Below are 21,972 nucleotides of genomic sequence, written 5' to 3'. Positions count from 1 at the left end.
TGGAAACAGTGACAGTCTTTATTTTGGGGGGCTCCAAAATCACTGTAGATAGTGACTTCATCCATGAAATTAAAAGATGCTTGCTCTTTGGAAGAAAAGCTATGACCAACCTAGGCAGCATATTAAAAAGCAGAGACATTACTTTACCAAAAAGGTACATCTAGTCAAAGCTATGGTTTTTCCAATCATCAAGTATAGATATGAGAGTTGGACTATAAAGAAAGCTGAGCGCCAAAGAATTGATGCTTTTGAACTGTGGTGTTGGAGAAGACTCTTAGGGTCCCTTAGACTCCAAGAAGATCCAACCAGTCCATCCTAAAGGAAATCAGTCCTGAATATTCATTGGAAGGACTGATGCTGAAGCTGAAGCTCCAATACTTTGGCCATCTGATGTGAACAACTGACTCATTGGAAAAGACCCTGGTGCTGGGAAAGATCGAAGGCGGGAGGAACAGGGGATGACAGAGGATGAGACGGTTGGATGGCATCACCAACTCGATGGACATGAGTTTGGAAAAGGCTCTGGGAGTTGGTGATGCACAGGAAATCCTGGCGTGCTACACTCCATGGGGTTGCAAAGAGTTGGACATGACTGAGAAACTGGAATGAACTGATGTCACTTTGGTTAAGAGAGCTTTTGTTGTTGTTTACTGGTCCAACTCTTTGTGACCCCATGGATTGTAGCCTGCTAGTAGTCTTCCCTGTCCTTGGGTATCTCCTAGAGTTTGCTCAGATTCATGGACATTGAGTCGGTGATGCTATCTAACCATCTCATCCTCTGCTGCCCTCTTCTTATTTTGCCTTTAATCTTTGTCCCAGTATCAGGGTCTTTCCCAATGAGTCTGCTCTTGGCATCAGGAGGCTAAAGTATTGGAGTTTTCAGATTCCTGAATAAAATTGTATGGATTCAAATCATAGCTCCACCACTTTCTTGGGGCATCCTAGCACATATAAAGGGCATCAGTCAGCCTCAGATACTGTAAAATGTTAGTGGTGGTGATGGTGGTTGTAATATACTATACAATCTGACTGTTGATACTATAATCAATATACTATTCCTCAGAAATAGTAATAGTAATTATTCCTACCTTGAGTTAATAAAAATAATTTGATCCCCTTTTCAAATATGTGATCATCACCAAATGGACATAATAGAGTAAAATACTAGATGAATTGTCAGAGGAATTATTCTTAAATAGTATTAAGTAAGAAAGGTCAGGTGCTGAAGAACACCAATTAGTAATCTAATTAAATCGCCAGGAAAAGAGACAGATCATGTTAACAGCAGTCAGATTTGTTATTACAGAGCAATTATTAAAGTGAAATATTGAAAGATGCTATGTATCATTACTAAGCTTTAAACATGTCATTTTACACAGGCAGAAAAGTATAGATTAATCAGTTCACTTGATAAGTTAAAAGCTCCTTTATTAAAATATTTATATCATTTGTATAAAGAAGGCAGCACTGTTGAAGATATAAAAAGAATTATGTGGCATACTGCAGTGTGAAAGAAGTGAAAAGTGTTACTTGAACAGTCATAACCAGCTCTTTGCGACCCTATGGACTGTAGCCCACTAGGCTCCTCTGTCCGTGGGATTCTCCAGGCAAGAATACTGCAGTGGATAGCTATTCCCTTTTCCAGGGGATCTTCCCGACCCAGGGATCAAACCCGAGTCTCCCACATTACAGGCAGATTCTTTACCATCTGAGCCACTAGGGAAGCCCCAAGAATACTGGAGTGGGTAGCCATTCACTGTATCCCCTTATAAAGTTATTTGCACAAACCATTCTCTTCAGAACAGTCTCCATAATTGTGAGATTAAATAACAGATTTTGGTTTTGATATTATATACTTTCCTTAAAGGGCTTCCCAGGTGGCTCAATGGTAAAGAATCCACCTGCCAGTGCAGGAAATGAGTTCGATCTCTGGATCAGGAAGATCTCCTGGAGGAGGAAATGGCAACTATTCCAGTATCCTTGCCTGGAAAATCCCATGGACAGAGGAGTATGGTGGGCTGCAATCCAACGGGTGGCAAAGAGTCAGATGCAACAGCAGCTAAACACACACACACACACACATTTCCTTAAATCACTATCAAACGAAAGGATTTCTATGTGGCAGCAAACTGTTATTTGGTTACAGTTTATATTTAAGGAATGTAAATATTTATTTAAGGAATGTGAATATTTATTTAAGGAATGTAAATATTTTATGAAATATCAGAGTTTTCATAGGACTAGTGAAAATTTATTTCTTACCTACCTTTACCCTTCAACTCCCCCAAACCCTCATGCTCTTAGTTTGCTGGCTTTCATGAAGATAGGAAAACCTTTAAAGACTCCTAAATACTGTGGTAGTGGACATATCCAAAATTTCACAGACTTTTTTACCAGGCAGACCTGGGTTTTATTTCAAGCTCTGTCAGTTTCAAACTTGGGGACCTGGAGCAAGTGACCTTAACCTCTTTGAGCCTCTAGATTCATGATTTGTAAAATAAAGATTAATCATTGCCTCCTGATTTTATTGTGAAGGTTCACTTCAGTTCAGTCACTCAGTCATGTCCAACTCTCTGTGAACCCATGGACTGTAGCACGCCAGGCCTGCCTGCCTATCACCAACTCCTGGAGTTCACTCCTGGAGTTTATTCAAACTCATGTCCATTGAGTCAGTGATGCCATCCAACCTCTCATCCTCTGTCGTCCCCTTCTCCTTCCGCCTTCAATATTTCCCAGCATCAGGGTCTTTTCAAATGAGTTGGCTCTTCGCATCACATGGCCAAAGTATTGGAGTTTCAGCTTCAACATCAGTCCATCCAATGAGTATTCAGGAATGATTTCTATAGGATTGACTAGTTAGATCTCCTTGCAGTCAGAGGGACTCTCAAGAGTCTTTTCCATTACCACAGTTCAAAAGCATCAATTCTTCAGCACTCAGCTTTCTTTGTAGTCCAACTCTCACATCCATACATGACTACTGGAAAAACCATAGCCTGGACTAGATGGACCTTTGTTGGCAAAGTAACATCTCTTCTTTTTAATATGTTGTCTAGGTTGATCATAACTTTTCTCCCAAGGAGTAAGCATCTTTTAATTTCATGGCTGCAGTCACCATCTGCAGTGATTTTGGAGCCCAAAAAAATAAAGTCTGCCACTGTTTCTCCATCTATTTGCCATGAAGTGATGGGACCGGATGCCATGATCTTAGTTTTCTGAATGTTGAGTTTTAAGCCAAATTTTTCACTCTCCTCTTTCACTTTCATCAAGAGGCTCTTTAGTTCCTCTTCACTTTCTGCCATAAGGGTGGTGTCATCTGCATATCTGAGGTTATTGATATTTCTCCCAGCAATCTTGATTCCAGCTTGTGCTCCATCCAACCCAGTGTTCCTCATGATGTGCTCTGCATATAAGTTAAATAAGCAGGGTGACAATATACAGCCTTGACGTACTCCTTTCCCTATTTGGACCCAGTCTGTTGTTCCACGTCCAGATCTAACTGTTGCTTCCTGATCTTCATATAGGTTTCTCAAGAGCCAGGTCAGGTGGTCTGGTATTCCCATCTCTTTCAGAATTTTCCACAGTGTATTGTGATCCACACAGTCAAAGGCTTTGGCATAGTCAATAAAGCAGAAATAGATGTTTTTCTGGAACCCTGTTGCTTTTTTGATGATCCAGCGTACGTTGGCAATTTGATCTCTGGTTCCTGTGTCTTTTCTAAATCCAGCTTGAACATCTGGAAGTTCATGGTCACATATTGTTGAAGCCTGGCTTGGAGAATTTTAAGGATTACTTTGCTAGCGTGTGAGATGAGTGCAATTGTGTGGTAGTTTGAGCATTCTTTGGCATTGCCTTTCTTAGGAATTGGAATGAAAACTGACCTTTCCCAGTCCTGTGGCCACTTCTGAGTTTTCCAAATTGCTGGCATAGTGAGTGCAGCACTTTCACAGCATCATCTATGAGGATTTGAAATAGCTCAACTGGAATTCCATCACTTCCACTAGCTTACATGAAGGTTACATGACTGCTTTTACACAAATAGTTTACCACAGTACCTGGCAGAGATGGAAACTTAATAAGTTTGTCATTGTTTTCTTTTAATTATTATAAATCTTTTAAAAGTAGCAATCCTTTGATCAAATTTACTTAGATACTGTTGTTGTTGTTCAGTCACTACTGATGTCTATTTGAACAAATCTGTTTGATACACTGAAGTGTGTATGTGTGTGCAATGGTAAGATTATTTGATAAAATAAGATTGTTTTTCACTCGAAAAGAGGGGGAGAAATGATTTTAAACACAATATTTGTATGTATATATGGTGGTGATGGTTCAGTTACTCAGTCATTTCTGACTCTTTGGGACCCCAAGGACTATAACCCTCCAGGCTCCCCTGTGCATGGGATTTCCCAGGCAGGAATATTTGAGTGGGTTGCCATTTCCTTCTCCATATGTATACACAAGAGGACTTACTTGTTCTTGGTATATTTGAGAAAGCGTTGAATTTATAGAGTCCTGAGGCTCCTGGGAAGCTTTCATAAAATTCTCATCTTGAGATTCATCTGTTTCAGGATATAGGATGTAGTTTAATATTTTGAATAAAGATGTCCTAGGTGATGCAAAGAGCCAACTCATTGGAAAAGACCCTTAAGCTGGGAAACGTTGGGGGCAGGAGGAGAAGGGGCAACAGAGGATAAGATGGTTGGATGGCATCACAGACTCAATGGAGGTGAGTTTGAGCAAACTCCGGGATACAGTGAAGGACAGGGAAGCCTGGCTTACTGCAGCATGAGGTCACAAAGAGTCAGACATGACTTAGTGACTGAACAACAAAGGTGACTTTAATATTCTTCACTCTCTCCTTGATTGAGAATATATTAAAATGAAATTTCTTAAGGAACTCACAATTTATTGTGTAAACAGACATGGATCACATAATGCATTGCATTATTGCAATGCATCAGAAGTGCTGAGACATATAAAAGCTAATTGTTATGCAAGCAAAGAGGAAGTGACCCTTGCTTTGTGTTTTGAGGGATGAATGAGAGTTCAACAGAAGAACAAGAAATATTCAAAAAATGAAACAAACAGTATTGATCAAGGTATAACTGAAGCGAGAAGTTGCCAGGAGGAAAAAGTGGGCTTCTTGAGGGATCTATTGATTAGACATCAATGTTGTGATCTATTTGGAAGTTATTCCTCAATTTATAAGTAAAAACTGATGACAAATTATTTTTTTTCAAGACTAACTTAAGATATAGTTATAAGATAATTGTTTTTTTTTGTTGTTGTTATTATTGTTGGGAATGGGTGTATATTTATTATGATTGTATTGTTTTTAAACAGTTTACCAACAAAGGCCAAAGATTTTGTATGTAGCAGGAGAAACAATTAGTGAATTAATAATAGTGCTTTGGTGTGCACTTCTATTTTTAAGGTTAATTGTTTGTTTAATTAAAACCTTCAGAATCAACCACAGATGCTATTGCCTAGAAATATTAGATAAACTCGAGTCTCTTTGCCAGTGTAAGAATTGTATAACAACTTTTTTATCCTCTCAATAAGATATGAGCTTTTCTTACTTTGAAGTCCATATCACATTTTACCTTTATTTGTGTTATTTTCTCTTACAGTTGCTGATTATTTATGTATATTTCTGCATTTTACAGATGAGGAAATCAGGGCTTAGGTTAAGTAATATACTTGAGGATTCCCTTACCTGGAAAGTGCTAGAACTCTGATTTTTACTCAAGCAATTCTGTTTTCTTGAAAGATAGTTCTTGAGATATTATGAGAGATTAGACTGGAAAGACATGAAATTCCAGGCAGGGAAATGGTTGTGGAGGCTATTGAAATGATCAGGAAAGATACAATGACAGAGAAATAGAGACACAGACATGAAAGATACATTGTAAAATGAAATGAATAGCAAGTGTTGAATTGATGTCAAGAAAAAATAAGGTGTTGAAGGTGATTCCTGAAGTCTTTTGTTTATCATAGATTCTCCTACAACAGGGAACTGGAAGAGTGGAGTTAGATGGAACTTAGGACTTGGGCGTGAATTTAGCAAACCAGGACGTTGTCAACACTTCTGCTCTGGGGCTCACATAATAGATCAGAATAAAGGTGTGGATTTATTGATGATTGAACTTATTCTTCAGTTTTCTTCAAGTACTTGTTTTCTGTTTTGGTCTCTCACATCATCTCTCCTATCTTGTGTTGGTTGCTCAATTGTGTCCAACTCTTTGCAACCCCATGGACTGTAGCCGGCTGGGCCCCTCTGACCATGGAATTCTTCAGGCAAGAATACTGGAGTGTGTCCCCATGCCCTTTTCCAGGGGATTGTCCAGACCCAGGGATTGAATCCAGATCTCCTGCATTGCAGGCAGATTCTTTCCCATCTGAGCTACCAGCGAATTGTATATTGAGGCATCTTCTTTCTGTTATTTTTTTGATAGAGAAATAAAGCTATGTTCCCAGTTTTATACAGTGTGCCATTGTCATTATAACATGTAGGCTTGGCCAAATAACCAAGTGTGAAAAATCTGAATGAGCCTTTCCTGTTCCCATATTTTATTTTCTATGATTGTATTTGTTGCGTGTTGCTGATCATGAGAATGAGATCTAGACTTACTATTCTTTGGACTCATTTGGCCAGCCACTAGGGTGTAAGGTGTGCCAGCGAACTCTATCTGGTGCTTATCTCTTTGAAAGTCAAATTTTGGGTTCTGTGTTATTGACTGACACTGCAGAGTTTACCATGGTGGACTGACTACCTTTCACTCTGATGTCCTCTGCAGAAACTGCCTCTTTGGGAGCCAGAGCCTGTGAGGATGATCTTACAGAGCAGCAGTTGAGAGCAACCTCAGGTAATTTGTCTTACTCTTGTCTGTCCTGAATGAGTTATGTTTGTTACTTTCATAATCTATGAAATAAACTCTCTGGAACTGCCCTAGTTAGAACTGATCAAATCACACAAATAATTTAAATCCTGTATAGACTGTATCAAAATTATATATAATAAATATATAATAAAAAATAAATATAGTCAAATTTAGATGCATATGTACAGGAAGTTCTCAGAGAAAAAGTAACTTCTGCTGGATAATTTCTCACATCTACATTTATATGTAGTGAATTTTCTTTACATAAATGGATGGTTTTATACAATGTGAAAGTCAATAAGCTGGGTATTGTTTCTCCCCCAAGTCAAACAACCTGGATGCTGGAGTTTTGGTAATGAGCTGATTGGATTTTTACAACTGTGTCAACACAGTCACTGGCTCCCATGATTTGCATGCTTATGTGTGTGTTAAAAAATGGAGGCTATGTCTTCTTAGCTGAATTATATTCACATAGTTTCAGAGGAATTTCACCCATGTTGCTATAATACAACTCACTTATTTCTGCTATATAACGATCCCAGTTTCCAGATTTATACAATTGGAATAATAATGTCAATACAGAACAAAAACTGATTATAAAAAGTCCCTCACATTTATAATGGGGTTTTGAAATATGTTTTAAAATTTCAAGTGAAACTATCCCTCCAATATAAAGTCAGGACTTCCCTCTTTAAAAATTCTTAAAAGTAAGGTTTACCTTCACCTATGCCTATCTCATGCATACTTTTTTATTTATAAATCGTTATTTATTTTTAATCTTATGTTACTTTACCACAGAAAACTGGAGAGCATATTTAAAATAAATTAGCAAAAACTCAATTCATCTTCCTCACTTCAAGCCAATAAAAAATTGCAGTAATGACTGGGTTGAAAATAATAGTGCAAAAAATCAAAACTATGAGAAACATATCAAACTAAAAAGAGACCACTACCTGTCAATATATTTGTTTTATAAACAAAGACATCAAAATTTATATCTTCAACCTTTCTGAGAAGCTTTATATTTAGACACTCCCATGCCTTCTGGATAGTTTCATGGAGATGTTCTACAAAGAAATCAAATATAACAAATTCCAAATTGAGCTCTTCTCTTCTTTTTCTCTTTGATCTTAATTGATTGCGTCATACCATAGTCCTCATTACCCCAAGTAAGAAAACTCAGAATCATCAATTTACTCAAAATTGCCAGGAACTGTTGGGCATAAGTTTTGAGTAAGGCTGATTAGTTCTCTCATTTTTAGATGTTTCATGTGTATGTGCAAAGTCACTTCAGTCATGTCTGACTCTTTGCAACCTTATGGACTTGTAGCCCTCTAGGCTCCTCTGTCCATGAGATTCTCTAGGCAAGAATACTGGAGTGGGTTGCCATTCCCTTCTCCAGGGGAATCTTTCCAACCCAGAGATGGAACCTGAGTCTCTTATGTCTCCTGCATTGGCAGATGAGTTCTTTATCACTAGGGCCACCGGGAAGCCCTTTTAGATGTTATTTCTATACAAATAAATGTTATTTTCAGATTTCAACAAATATGATGAAGGAGTACAGCAGAGGTTTTCAAAGTGTGGATGCCTTACAGACAGCATCAGCACAATCAGGGAACTGGAAAGAATGCAGATTCTTAGGCCCTATCCCAGGCTTACTGTATCAGAAGCACTAAAGATGGGGTCCAGCAGTCTAGGGTTCAACATGCCCTCCAGGTGGCAGTGAATCCCGCTAAAGTCTGAGGCCCCCATCTGTGTGACTGGTGAGGCGCTGTATTAGAAAATGGTCAGAGAAGTTCTCTAAGGAAATGACAGGTGAGTTGAGTACAAAATAAGGAGTAAATTAGGGGAAGGACATTACAGACAGAGAGGAGAGGTTGGTCATATTCTGTGAAGAGAAAGAAGGGTAGTGTAGAGAGAGATGAGTGAAGAGGAGAGCAATGTAAGGTGAAGTCATAAAGGTAGACAGAGGCCTGATCAGTTTAACCATAGTGGAGAGTTCCTATGTTATTTTAAACAAAATAGGAAGCCATGGCAGGGCTCAAACAGTAGAATGGCTCAGTTTTATTAAGGTGTGCTGCATAAATTGTGGGAAAACAAGAGCAAATCTTTCCCAGTAATGAGACCATTGCAAGACACAGGTAAGCAGTTAATGGTACTGGCAATGAAAATGAAAAGAAATAGATGGATTTACTGTATATAAGATATCCTGGAATTGGAATTAATAGGACATGCTGATAGATTGGTGTCTTTATAAAAAGGAGAAAGAAGTCAGTGATGAGCCTTGCTTTTGGTGAATGGTGGTACCATTCACTGAGATGGTGGAGACTGGGGAGAAACAGTGTGTTGAAGGGTGATCAAGAGTTCTGATTTGACATATTAAGTTTGATATGCCTTTCAGACGTCCAAATGGAGATGCAAAATTTAAACCAGTGGGCCTAGATGAAGTCATCTAGGGAGATCGTTCAGTTCAGTTCAGTTCAGTTGCTCAGTCGTGTCTGACTCTTTGCGACCCCATGAATCACAGCACGCCAGGCCTCCCTGTCCACCACCAACTCCCGGAGTTCACTCAAACTCATGTCCACAGAGTCGGTGATGCCATCCAGTCATCTCATTCTCTGTCATCCCCGTCTCCTCCCGCCCCCAACCTTTCCCCGCATCAGTCTTTTCCAGTGAGTCAACTCGTCGCATGAGGTGGCCAAAGTATTGCAGTTTCAGCTTTAGCATCAGTCCTTCCAATGAACACCCAGGATCGATCTCCCTTAGAATGGACTGGTTGGATCTCCTTGCAGTATAAGGGACTCTCAAGAGTCTTCTCCAACACCACAGTTCAAAAGCATCAATTCTTCGGTGATCAGCTTTCTTCACAGTCCAATCGCTCAACACCGAAATCAGATTGATTATATTCTTTGCAACCAAAGATGGAGAAGCTGTATACAGTTAGCAAAAACAAGACCAGGAGCTGACTGTGGCTCAGATCATGAACTCCTTATTGCCAAATTCAGACTGAAATTGAAGAAAGTAGGGAAAACCACTAGACCATTCAGATGTGACCTAAATCAAATCCCTTATGATTATACAGTGGAAGTGAGAAATAGATTTAAGGGACTAGATCTGATAGATAGAACCTCTGGATGGAGGTTCGTGACATTGTACAGGAGACAGGGACCAAGACCATCCCCATGGAAAAGAAATGCAAAAAAGTGAAATGGCTGTCTGAGGAGGCCTTACAAATAGCTGTGAAAAGAAAAGAAGCGAAAAGTAAAGGAGAAAAGGAAAGATACAAGCATCTGAATGCAGAGTTCCAAAGAATAGCAAGGAGAGATAAGAAAGCCTTCCTCAGTGATAAATGCAAAGAAATAGAGGAAAACAACAGAATAGAAAAAACAAGAGACCTCTTCAAGAAAATTAGAGATTCCAAGGGAACATTTCATGCAAAGATGGGCTCGATAAAGGACAGAAATGGTATGGACCTAACAGGGAGATCGTTATTTTTCCTCAAATCAAACATTCTTTGTGGATAATAAAATAGGACTTAGGACCAATGCTGGAGACATTCCAATTTTAGATTTTTAATGGAGGAGTCCCCAGCAAAGGGGAACAAGAAAGAACTTTAAGAGGGGTACAGCAGCATCACAATAGTCTGAGTCTATGAAACTCAAGAAGGGAGTTTTTCAAGGAGAAAGGAGTAGTAACTAACATCTTCTGAGCAAAGTCAAGTAAGATGCAAAGTGGCCATTGGATTTCACAGCATGGAAGTCATCGGTGGCTTTGAGAAGAGCAATAGATATGGAGCCAGGCCAGCGATGGTTGAATAATGAATGTGATTGAGTAGAGAAAGAAAATTTAAACCAAAACAAAACAACCCAAACCAGACCAAAACCAAACAAAATCAAAAAAATGCTTCTTTTAGGTTTAGTTGAATGGGAATAAAGGAAGGCAATAGAGTCTAGACTCCTCTTTTTCTTTTCCAATTTGGCTTCCTAAATGGAACTCAGTGTTCCAGGTAACAAGTTCTGCTGCCTTCTATAATTCCAGCCCTGGGGTTGGTGCCTCTGGAACACTGACAAATAAGACAATCACTGTTTTCAGTAAATGTGTACCTGTTAGGGAAAGTAGGTAATACTGATTTCCACATGCTAACTAAGTTGTTTTACACTAATGCACAAGAAAAAGAAAAAAATTAAAAATGTATCCAGAAACACTAATCTTAGTTCAGCATTCAGGGAAGACTTTTTGGAGAAAGAAGCAATTAAAAGAGAAGGGGAACATATGTAGACCTATGGTTAATTCATGTTGCTGCATGACAGAAATCAAACCAGTCTTGTAAAGCAATCATCAGTCAATTAAAAATCACTAAATTGGTGGCTCAGAAGGTAAAGCATCTGCCTGCAATGCAGGAGACCTGAGTTCAATCCCTGGGTCAGGAAGATCCCTTGGAGAAGGAAATGGCAGCCCACTCTCGTACTCTAGCCTGGAAAATTCCATGGATGGAGGAGCCTGGTGGGCTACAGCCCATGGGTCGTAAAGATTCGGACATGACTGAGCGACTTCACTTTCACTTTCTCTCTAATATAAAAAGAAGCAATTAAGAGTAATAATACAGCTAGCATTTTTAATACTTATTTTGCGTTAAGCTCTGTGCTAATTTTTATACATTATAACAAATCTATGAAGTAAGTAGCATTAGCTCCATTTTTACATATGGTAAAAATGATATTTGCCAAGCTAAACTTAAAGGGAAGATGGGAGTCGAATACAGTGAAGAAAAGTCATTCTAGAAAAGACAAGAAACAGAATGGTGTTTCTTATAGAAAGGAAGTAGGCATCAATGACTGTTGTGTGTTCATCAAACGTGGTCTTGGACCAAGAGCATTAACATCATCAGGAACTTGGAGATGTAAATTCTCAGGCCTTACTCTATACTTCCAGAGTCAGAATTTGTAGGGATAGAGCCCAGCAATCTGTGGTTTAACCAGTCTTCCAGGTGATTCTGGTGCCCTGAAATTTCAGACTGTTCTCAAGTTAAGAGCCAGGTAGGAAGTGAAGAAAGATGAGACTGGAGTGATAGGCAGAGACTAGCTATTCTTGCCCTGTTCAGAAGATTGAGCTTTTTCTTTATGTAACGGCAGTCACTGAAAGATGTTATGTAGAGAAGTCAGATTTAAGTAGGTCATACAAAGGATAGATTTTGAGGGAGTAGAGCTGAACAGGGAGACAAAGAAGGGGCACAAGAAGGAATTCTTGTAAGCCAAGTGTCTAGAATTGATGCTCCATGTGAAAAACTAAAGATGTTTCAGTTGCTATCCTTCGCTTCCTGTTTACACGGGCTTAAAAAGTATGTGGTGGTTTCCTTAGAAGACTCAGAGGGTTCCCAAACCCAAATGTATAATAAAGCAGTGGGAACAAAACTGACTGGTGTTTAGATCAGAGAGAGAGCACAAAGCAGATTTGCTTTGCTGCTGCTAAGTCGCTTCAGTCGTGTCCGACTCTGTGCGACCCCAAAGACGGCAGCCCACCAGGCTCCCCTGTCCCTGGGATTCTCCAGGCAAGAACACTGGAGTGGGTTGCCATTTTTTTTCTCCAAGATTTGCTCTATAGTTATATTATTTTATAGAATAAATTGATAGTGATTTTCCAATCTTTTTTTTAATTCAAATGAAAATAAGCTCATCATTCAGAAACTTTTAAATATAGTTTACATATATGTGTAACTTACAAGATCATCATTTAGGCATGATAACAATGCAGTGCTTAGTCACTTAGTCACGTCCGACTCTTTTCGACCCCATGGACCACCAGGCTCTTCTGTCCACAGGGATTCCCCAGGTGAGAATACTGGAGTGGGTTGCCATGCTCTCCTCCAGGGAATCTTCCCAACCCAGGGATCAAACTCAGGTCTCCTGCACTGCAGGCAGATTCTTTACCATCTGAGCCACAGGGAAGCCCAAAAATACTGGAGTGGGTAGCCTATTCTTTCTCCAGGGGATCTTCCTAACCCAGGAATCAAACTGAGGTCTCCTGCATTGCCAGCAGATTCTTTACCAGCTGAACTACCAGGGAAGCCCTATAACAATGCAAGGGGAAGTTAACTGTACTGTTGTAAGACTATAATATTATTTTGTCTTCTTCCTATTATTTTGAAATGTTTTATCATTTATTTGAAAATCAGGAAGTTCTACTGGACCTAATGCACGTTTGAATTATATCATAAAATTTAACATATGAATCCTGTGTTTTCCATGAGGCAAAATAATTGAAATATACACAGTGTGAATATAACTATTTTATGAAATGCTTCACTTTCATTAGTATTAAATATATTGAAGAAATTTATTGATGAAAATAAAAACTGCTTTAGCATCTTTATTTTGGAATTTTCTGTAATTTCCCTCAGTTCTAAGACATCCCTTTAATACATTTCGTGCTGTATACTTTTTTCCTTTTTTCATAAAATTCTCTTCCTTTTTTCATAAAATGTAAGCATCTTACATTTTACAGCATTTTTACAGTTGAGGAAATGTGGTACTTGAAAATGAGAACGTAGCCAACTCTTGCCCTTCACCCCAAATCCAACCTACAAGGTTTTCTAGGGGAAAGTGGTTTCTCCACCCTTAATACTCTTGACTCTAAAGCCTATTTATAAAACGAATGTCAAATTTATTTCAAAAACTCTCCTCAAGAACGAAAGTGACCTTTTTCTCCTGACTTGGAGGAAACTTTATGGTGTACAGAAGTTACCCTTTGATTCTTTTTTGCCTGATTAAAAATTCGCCAAGTTCTAGGGCTCCAAAGAGCCCTACCTGTAATAAACAGCTTTCGCCTTGGAAACCACAAAACAGGTCTGAATTGCTGGAGCATTAGAGCTAATTGCCTGCCTACTTCAAAGGAAGAACCAGAAAAAGCGGAGGGGGGGCCTGAAGTCACAGAAGCCGAGGGAGTGCGGGCAAATCCACCCTGGAGGTTATGAGCTGTGGCTTGGAGGAGCCGGGCAAAGTTATGGCCTCAGAACTGCTGTTTGCGATTAAGTTGATGGGGAGCGTCTATCCCACAATCTCTCCCCGCTGCTGACACAGAATCTTTGTTCACATTCAGATTTCTCAAACTGTTGCCAGGGTCAGGCTGGGGTCAGACACCACCGTGATGTATAGAAGAACTTGTCTGGGAATTTCTCTCACACTTAAGACACATACCAGAGGATCCTGCAGAAACCGTCTGATGAGACGCAGACCGTACTGGAGTTTCTCTTTTCGTACCTTCATAATTTTCGTTTTCTTCTCCTGACGCGCGATGTTTTATGAACAGGAGTGGGGCTAGCCCTTACCATTTTATGTCCCCTCAAGATAAGGATGCTCAGTAGCACTCTGACGCTTCATTTTCCAGCCTGGGGGGAAAGGTCTAGTAAATCTGTTCCCAGTAGCCTCGCACCGCTTCCCTGGGATGAGTTTGAGAAGGAATTGCCACGGGCGGTCGCATAGGTCGCAGGCCTGACACTGGATGGTCGAGTCACGTGTGTGGACCTCGGCCAGAGGGGAGAGGGGGGACACCACCTAATCCAGTTATGATTTCAGCCTCCCAAACGGAGCCAGGCAATGGTCCCCACCCTGCCTGGCCCCCTGCTGGAAGGAGGAGGCCTGGTTTTGATCACCTCTTATCATGGAAGGGTGAAAGCAGGCGAGGGCCAGGAGAAGGGTTGATTTATCTTCAAGTACAATTTTCACGTGTATTTGCCTGAAAGGGAAGTTTCCCCTGAACCCTCCAATGACTGATCTCTCCCTGAAAACCTCCCCTGCATTTTGGTGCAACACCAAAATCAGTAGATTTGCTTGGTGCCTTTGAGGACTTAGAAACAAACTCTGATTTCACATGTTTTAAACATCCTTGTTTTCAAACCTGGAGTCTTTCTTTGGAGTTTCTGCCATTGAGCCCAGAACCAACCGCCCTCCTGTTGTCTTCTGGTCTCATAGTGGTAGAGCATGGCTGGAAAGTGAAACACTAAATAGCATTTTTTTTTTTTCTTTTTGGTGCTCAGCTGCTACATATGACAGTGGATATTTCATTCTGCTGTCAGAACATTATTAAAAAAACATGGGGTGTGGAGAGGGCCACGATTTCCCCTTTCAATCACTGTAGCATTTGCAATGAAAATTTTATGCAGTGTGTAATTTTCAGTTAATGTTTGACACTTAAAATGTCCAGAGTCGCGTTTTGTACGGTTCTTGAAGGGTTAATTGTATCATGTTCTCTGCATAAAAGCTCTGCTTATCAAAAGCAAATAGAAGAGTGTATGCAAATGGGTGTCAATGACCTTTTGCCTTTCCAGGGTTAATTTATATGGTCATTAAAGATTTTATGAAATTGAGGAGCCTGGTGCTTCAAATCCCATTTTACCTTCTTCTCCTAATTTATGTAATTCCTACCTGAACAGGGGAATAGGATTTTTATTTTTTGTGCCGCAATGAAAACAGCATGCCATGCTGTGGGGAGTTGCAAGTCTGGTTATCTGGCATTACTCAGATTGCTAAAAATTCATTAAAATGTGACATCAGCACAGTGAGAGACAAATGATCGCAGGATGAAAGAGAACAGTGGGCCTTTCACGGATTAGTGCTACACTGACCCAGCATAGAGGCTAACTGCATAAACAGATTAATCCACCAGCAGCGGCGTAGCTGAGATTTACAGAATAATTAAATAGGGTTGAGTTACTATGAGGATTTCCATGTAATCTAGCTGGTGTGAAACCCGTGAATGAGGTGTGGGGTGATGTGGTTGTCATAGACGAAGTATACCTTCTTCTGTCCTACACTCTGTAGAGCTCCCCCTATAGAAAAAAAAAATCCTAGGATAACTGAAGTTTTGTGATCTTACTCTGACAAATTCCAAAGGATTCCTCTGGGGTCTAAGGACTGAAAGTTGAGAGTAACACCTGTCTTATATTTAACCCATAATTATCACATTATATTATGAAGACATTTTTCTGAGAATTTGCTTCATTCTTCCGTTTATCCAAGTCCATGGAGAAGTGGGTTCATGTAGTTTTGAAGGCTCTACTATTGAAATTACAAAATTGCCTCGCATTCATTTCTAAATCTTTTCTAGCTCAAACCGCATTTCTTTGAAAAGACTTCTTTTAATTTAGTACAGGCACATTTTCTCAGTGGAAATAAAAGAAGTGGCTTGAGATAAAAAAACAAACCCTGCATTGGTAGAGCCAGCAGGTTCTAATAGTGACTTTTGAATAAATGCATGTTCTTTTCTGAGAAGGAATGTCTGCAAATCATTCCTAAGTAACAAAGTTTTTAAATGGTTACGTCGTTTATTTTCGGGTGTGTGTTTCTGGGGTTTTCTATCCTACTGACTGGTGTGTGTTTCTTAGCAGAAGAACAGAGAGAGGAGGCAGAAGGAGCCATTAAACCTATAGCCGAGGCTGATGAGGATGAGAAAGACACAAGTGAGAGAGACAATAGTGAAGGCAAAAACTCTAATAAAGACTCTGGTAAGACGCTAGAATCTTTCACCTTTCCCTCCCCCACCCCATCCCAGCGATCAACCCTTCGTTTGCTGACCCACCCCCAGCTTATTAAAAGCTTTTATTCATTTTAAACTGTCTGAACATTCCCACTACTATTCATTGCATGTGCATTTTGCATGTGATTTCTATCAGTAGCCTCCCATTGACCTATTTTTAATCATAACCATCTGACAGAATAGATGTGGATAAGTTGAAGAATATTGCAGGATGACCAGCGAGATTATTTTTTAATCAAATCAGTTTGTGTGCTTGTAATTTTTTAAGCGCCTTTCATTAATCTTAGCTATACTTGTGATTCCTCTGATGGCATATTAATTTTTCATAAGCATGGGATTAGATATCACTTGAATTTTTTTCATTCAATCATATGCACCCCCCTCCCTCTCTAAACCACGTAACCCTAAAAATAAATGTTATTTTTCCTTGCTTTCTGGTTTTTTTTTTTTTTTACAACTTACACTCAGGAATTTGCCCTTTTTAAGGGCATCTATTTGAGGCATTTCAAACAAAATCCAGTGAAAAAGTTTACAGATGATTCAGCCTAAGAAGAGGAAATATCATTGAGAAGGGATTAGGTGCTGGGTAATTTTGATCTTCCAGAATAGACAAATCCCAGTAATGAAAGCTACTGTCTTTGAAAACAAACCTTCGTGTCATGACATTTACTTGTGCACAAACAAACCCTAGGCCAGCATCTGGTGTGGATACCTAAGGCTTTTTCTGTGTTTGATTTGGCAAATATATGACTTCATCCATGCTTTGTATGTATGAGATGGAAATCTATGGTTGCAATGAATATTACATTGGCTACTTTTGCTGCACGCTATACCTAGTTTTATTATGTTGGACTCATTGAAGCAGAAGAAGTGCTGAAACGGGTTCAAGCCTATTAGTTTCAGGTAGTCATCTATCTTTTCCTGGAATTCCAGTGACAGCCGCATCTAAAGAAGCTTGTTTTCGCTATGAAGACATTGCATTGTGCAAAAAAATATCATTTTCACGTGCAAGTTTATTTAAATTTGAATTATCCTGCATTTGTAATTCAGTCTTTGCAGATCTAAATTTTCCATTCCCTTTGCAAATTATTTGAGGAGCCTCCCTGCTACCCACCCCACACCTTTCCATGCTGAATTTTTCTCCAGAATCCAGTGAAAAAGTACCATTTAAATTTGCATCTAGCATATAGTGGCTAGCATATGATTCTAATTTGATTTTAACAAAGAGGATCTAAGGTTGGTTTTGAGCCTAAAGAATGTACGAAAAAAAAAAAAAAGATCCCTTAGCTGTATAATAATACAGCTCCTGGGGTTACTGACAAGGTATTTGAAATACCTTGTGATCAGTTAAGGTCAAGGGCAGTGCCATCTAAACTTCATTTGAAAAGAATTGGAAATAGCAAGGGAGTCAGCTTAGGTCTAGGAGGATCTCATGAAAGCTAGCTGCTTGACTACTTCAGGAAGGCCATGATTCTCCCTGCCTTCAGCAGTGATTTTCTCACAGTTGCACCAAAAGAGACTGCAGGGTATGTTCCACCCCTAACCCAACGCATTCAGAAGAATGTGTCAAACACACAGCCCATTGGTGTTTGTTGAGTATTCACGAAATGTTTAGGAATGTGACATCGTGCTTGGTTTTCAGTAACTAATACCTTGTAAAGGATGAGTTGTGGGAATCTCTTGAAAATGGCTCCAATCTCATCAATGAGTAAAGAGTCTTGCTTGGAACATACCACAGATACAAGGGCTCTATCTCCATCAGCTTGGTTTACTGGTCTACATAAATAATGGCCTCAATCACTCCCTAATGGCCTGATGAGTTATTATGCTTTCTTGGGCATCTCATTGTACCATCTCATCAGGACTCAGGCATGTGAGAGGATACAGACCATTAGATAAAGATAGTTTTCTAAGACACATTTTTAGCTCTATAGGAATGCCTCTTCAACTACATCTATAGGGATAAAAATGTACTTTACCCAACTCAGAGGAATTACTGAGATGCAAATGTTTAGCTTTGAAACGTCCCAGACACTGACAGTTCTTACTGTTGACAACTCACATGAACGTTTTTAATCCCCTTGGTACATTTTTATTTATTTATTATTTTTAATTGGAGGATAACTGCTTACCAATGTTGTGTTGGTCTCTGCCATAGATCAACATGAATCAGCCATAGGCATACACATATGAGAAACCCACAACAAACATTATTCTCAATGGTGAAAAACAGAAAGCATTTCCTCTAAGATCAGGAACAAGACAGGGGTACCCACTCTCACATGAACTTTTAACAAAGTTTTCTGCTTTCTATATAGAATCTGACTAGGTGAAAAAATTATTACATGGATTTTTTTTTCTTGTAAGTATTTCTAATGATTAAATATCCACTTATGTGTATATTGGTTTTCTTCCTGATGTCATTATAAATGTCAAAAATCCTGGCAAATTTATACATTAATCACTATCTGAATGTGCTAGATGGGAAAACAGTGTGACCTCACTTTAACACAGAATTTTTTAGACAGGAAGGAATTAACACATGTTAGGAAGAAGGTGTTTGTATAAGCTGTTGTACTTTGTTGCTGACATTAATCTCTAGGACGGCAGCTTTCAAAATGAGACTTGGCAATATGCAAGTTATATTTGTTGAATATTCATTGATAATAGAAAAGCCTCCTAATGCCTCATTTATATTGTCATTTAAATCTAGTGCCACTTTAGATTAATTATAATCCAAATTATAGCTCTGTGCACTACAAGAATTAATATAGAGTTTATCCAGATTAATACATTTGCATTGAAAATGTAATATGTCTCTGCCATGGCTAAGGGGACTGCTTTTTAATAAGGGAGTAAACATGAGGAAAGATGGAAATTAACCTTCATTACTGCAATTAAAATTATCCTTTCATTCTAGTCTCATTAGAAAGAATACTGTACCAATAATTATAATTTAGGCTTATTTGGAGTTGAATAACATCTTGTGTTATATCCAAGTTTTACAGTATTCAAACTTCATCAAATACATTGATTCATAAGTAATAACCCAGGATTTTGTTGTATTTTTCCTTCAATATTTGCTTTGAATACATATATGTTATTGGATTTTCCTCAGTTGTTATGAACATAAACCATTTTACAACCTTCTGTATTTTAGGGATTGAAAATTTATTAAGTAGGCGGCATCTGAATTGAATTATGTCATTTTTATATTAGCAATCTTATGCAAGTTAAATAATCCCATAACTGACAGATAATCATTGACTCATCTATTTGGCAGTGTTTATTTGCAATTAGACTTCATTTTTTTTAGCTAAAAGTACATTAAAATGACATTGTTTTTTGAAGATACTGTGATGGTCTTAATAACACAAAATGAATTATGATCTCATTTCAAAATTTTGGTAACAAAGCAGTGTTCATTTCAAGTAAAGTTGTAGACATAAACTATGAGTAGTCAGAAAACTTAAAACCTTCCTAAAAGTAATTAGCCTTTATTTAATATATTTCTAGAATAAAGCAATTCAGAAAAAGACCCCAGATTTGATTTCCTATAATTCACCAGGGAGGCAGTAATACCTAAGGTGGTACCCCTTTTTGTAGAAAAGGCATACATGCATAAAATATAAGGTCCCTCATTTTTGCAAATAATCATGATGACCTATTTTAGCTTCAAGAGTCTGTTTTTGTCATATGCTATTGCATCTTAACATTCCCTCCTGCTGCTTCTTATCAGTAGCATGTATTTCTGAGGTGCCTAGCTAGAGTTTGGGGGTCTAGATTTTATAACTTCTTCTCAATTTATAATAAAATGGTCTTTAGGGAGCCCCTAGCTTACATTAAGATCATGGTTTAATTAACTTAATTAGCCAAAAAATACTGAAGCTGACACATATATAGGGTAGAATACTATATCCAGCAGTTACCACAATGGTTATGAAATAGTGATCCTAAAACTTAACTCTTTTCTTGAGGCAGCATAAATGTCTCTAAATTCAAAAGCAATTATATTCTTGATAATATGAATATACGTTAAAAATAATATGGATTAATTATATCAAATACTTACACCCATGTACAGTCTTAGTAAAATGTTTTAAGCCTTGAAATCAGTTTTTTTGATCCTTTATAGTACTAACATTAGAAGATATATGCTTATAAAAATAAGGCCATAGCTGTATATTTAATAGATTTAGAAGTTTCCAGAAGGTTTATTCTCTTTCTGATATTCCAAAGCCTGCAAGCAACAAAAATTATAGAAATTCTCTTTTACCTTCTGTGTGACAGTCTTTGATAGCGTATGGAATTGGACCAACCTATTATTTGGTCATGTCAGATTCTACCATGTACACAAAAGAATGATAAGGGACTATGACATAGTATTATTCTCTTAAGGAAGCATATTCTTCCTCATTATTAGGGAACTTTAAAAGAAAAATTTTCCAGTCTCACAGGAAAAAAGCAACTGATAGACACTCGCTGATTTAAACAACAATCATTCTATACAACTTGATCTGTCACCTTAAGCAATCAGTTTTATTTGCCAACCTTATATATCATGTTGTTTTCTTGTATTTGTTTTTAACACTTTTAAAACGATAGCACAAAATATATTTTGCTTTGAGAATTTTCCTTTTGGGAGAAAAAAAATTTTGATACCTAGATTAATTATAAAATAAACATTCTTGGTTTTGAGATATCTTTGGATATGAAATACTTGGATGTTGTTTAATCAGTGTGATAAAATTCTTTAGTTTATCTCAGATTTAAATCATTCAAAAGTAACTATAGTAAATTATATTTTCAAATATCTAGAAAGAATCTAAGTTTCTCTAATATATCTGTATATATAAGACAATTCAAATAAAATCTAGTGTTTGTAAATCTATCAATAGAAATAAGTCTCAGTGCAATTTGTTTGAAATTGTAGCACTGATTCTATACTTTTCACAAACCTCAATGGAATAACATTATTGTCATTATGTCATTTAAATTCTATTTTAATTTTGGTCTCCTTAGAGTCATACTTACTTTCAAATTTCTTTCAGATTTCAAAATTTCTAAAATTATTTATATGGTATAAAACATGTATCTCCATCCAGGAGAGAAAAAGAATCTATTTTGGGATTCATTTTTACATTGTTTTCATAACATCCTTGACCTTATTTTTAAATTAAAACTGGGTTATTTTGCAATAAAGTGTAATTTGTTCATTTATATGAACCGTATGTGGATTGGAAAAAAAAAATCAAGATAAATCTTCATGCACAGCATACAATCAGATTACGCCTAGACTCTATATTTACGCGGGGTCTGATAGCAATCAATGGTTTAGCTTCATTGCATTTCAAGATGTATTTGCACCCAGTTGTCCAGTGATAGTGTCCTCACCCTGGAAATAATTTAGTTGCAAATTGACTGGAAGATGGTGAAAATTGAAAGTTAAAATTAGAAATACTCATAATAAACAGCAGAAAAAAGGTCAGATGATGCCGTGCTATGATGAGATTGGAATGGCTGGTAAATGAGGTTTTGTGTTTGTCGTGAGATGTATGTG

The 21,972-nt window shown here is 38.0% G+C and overlaps 1 protein-coding gene across 4 annotated transcripts in view; it reads left to right on the top strand.

Annotated features, from left to right (window-relative positions):
* The window catches only part of ZFHX4 (zinc finger homeobox 4), a 214,074-nt gene that overhangs the window by 170,064 nt on the left and 22,038 nt on the right, over window positions 1–21,972 (top strand). For 2 of the 4 annotated variants that reach the window (XM_088844788.1, XM_088844787.1), the window contains exons 5-6: window positions 6,798–6,866; window positions 16,264–16,380. In XM_088844788.1, coding sequence (XP_088700914.1) covers window positions 6,798–6,866; window positions 16,264–16,380 — 186 coding nt within the window. Of the gene's footprint in view, window positions 1–6,797; window positions 6,867–16,260; window positions 16,381–21,972 lie in introns of all 4 variants that reach the window. The other 2 variants (XM_055431616.2, XM_088844786.1) reach the window with 1 other exon arrangement.

This window comes from Moschus berezovskii, chromosome 16, assembly GCF_049115385.1.
Source record: "Moschus berezovskii isolate FMDL1 chromosome 16, NW_MosBer_1.0, whole genome shotgun sequence".
Lineage (NCBI taxonomy): Eukaryota > Metazoa > Chordata > Mammalia > Artiodactyla > Moschidae > Moschus > Moschus berezovskii.
The sequence above is the reverse complement of the archived record's forward strand: the minus strand, read 5'-3'. Positions and strand labels throughout refer to the sequence as shown.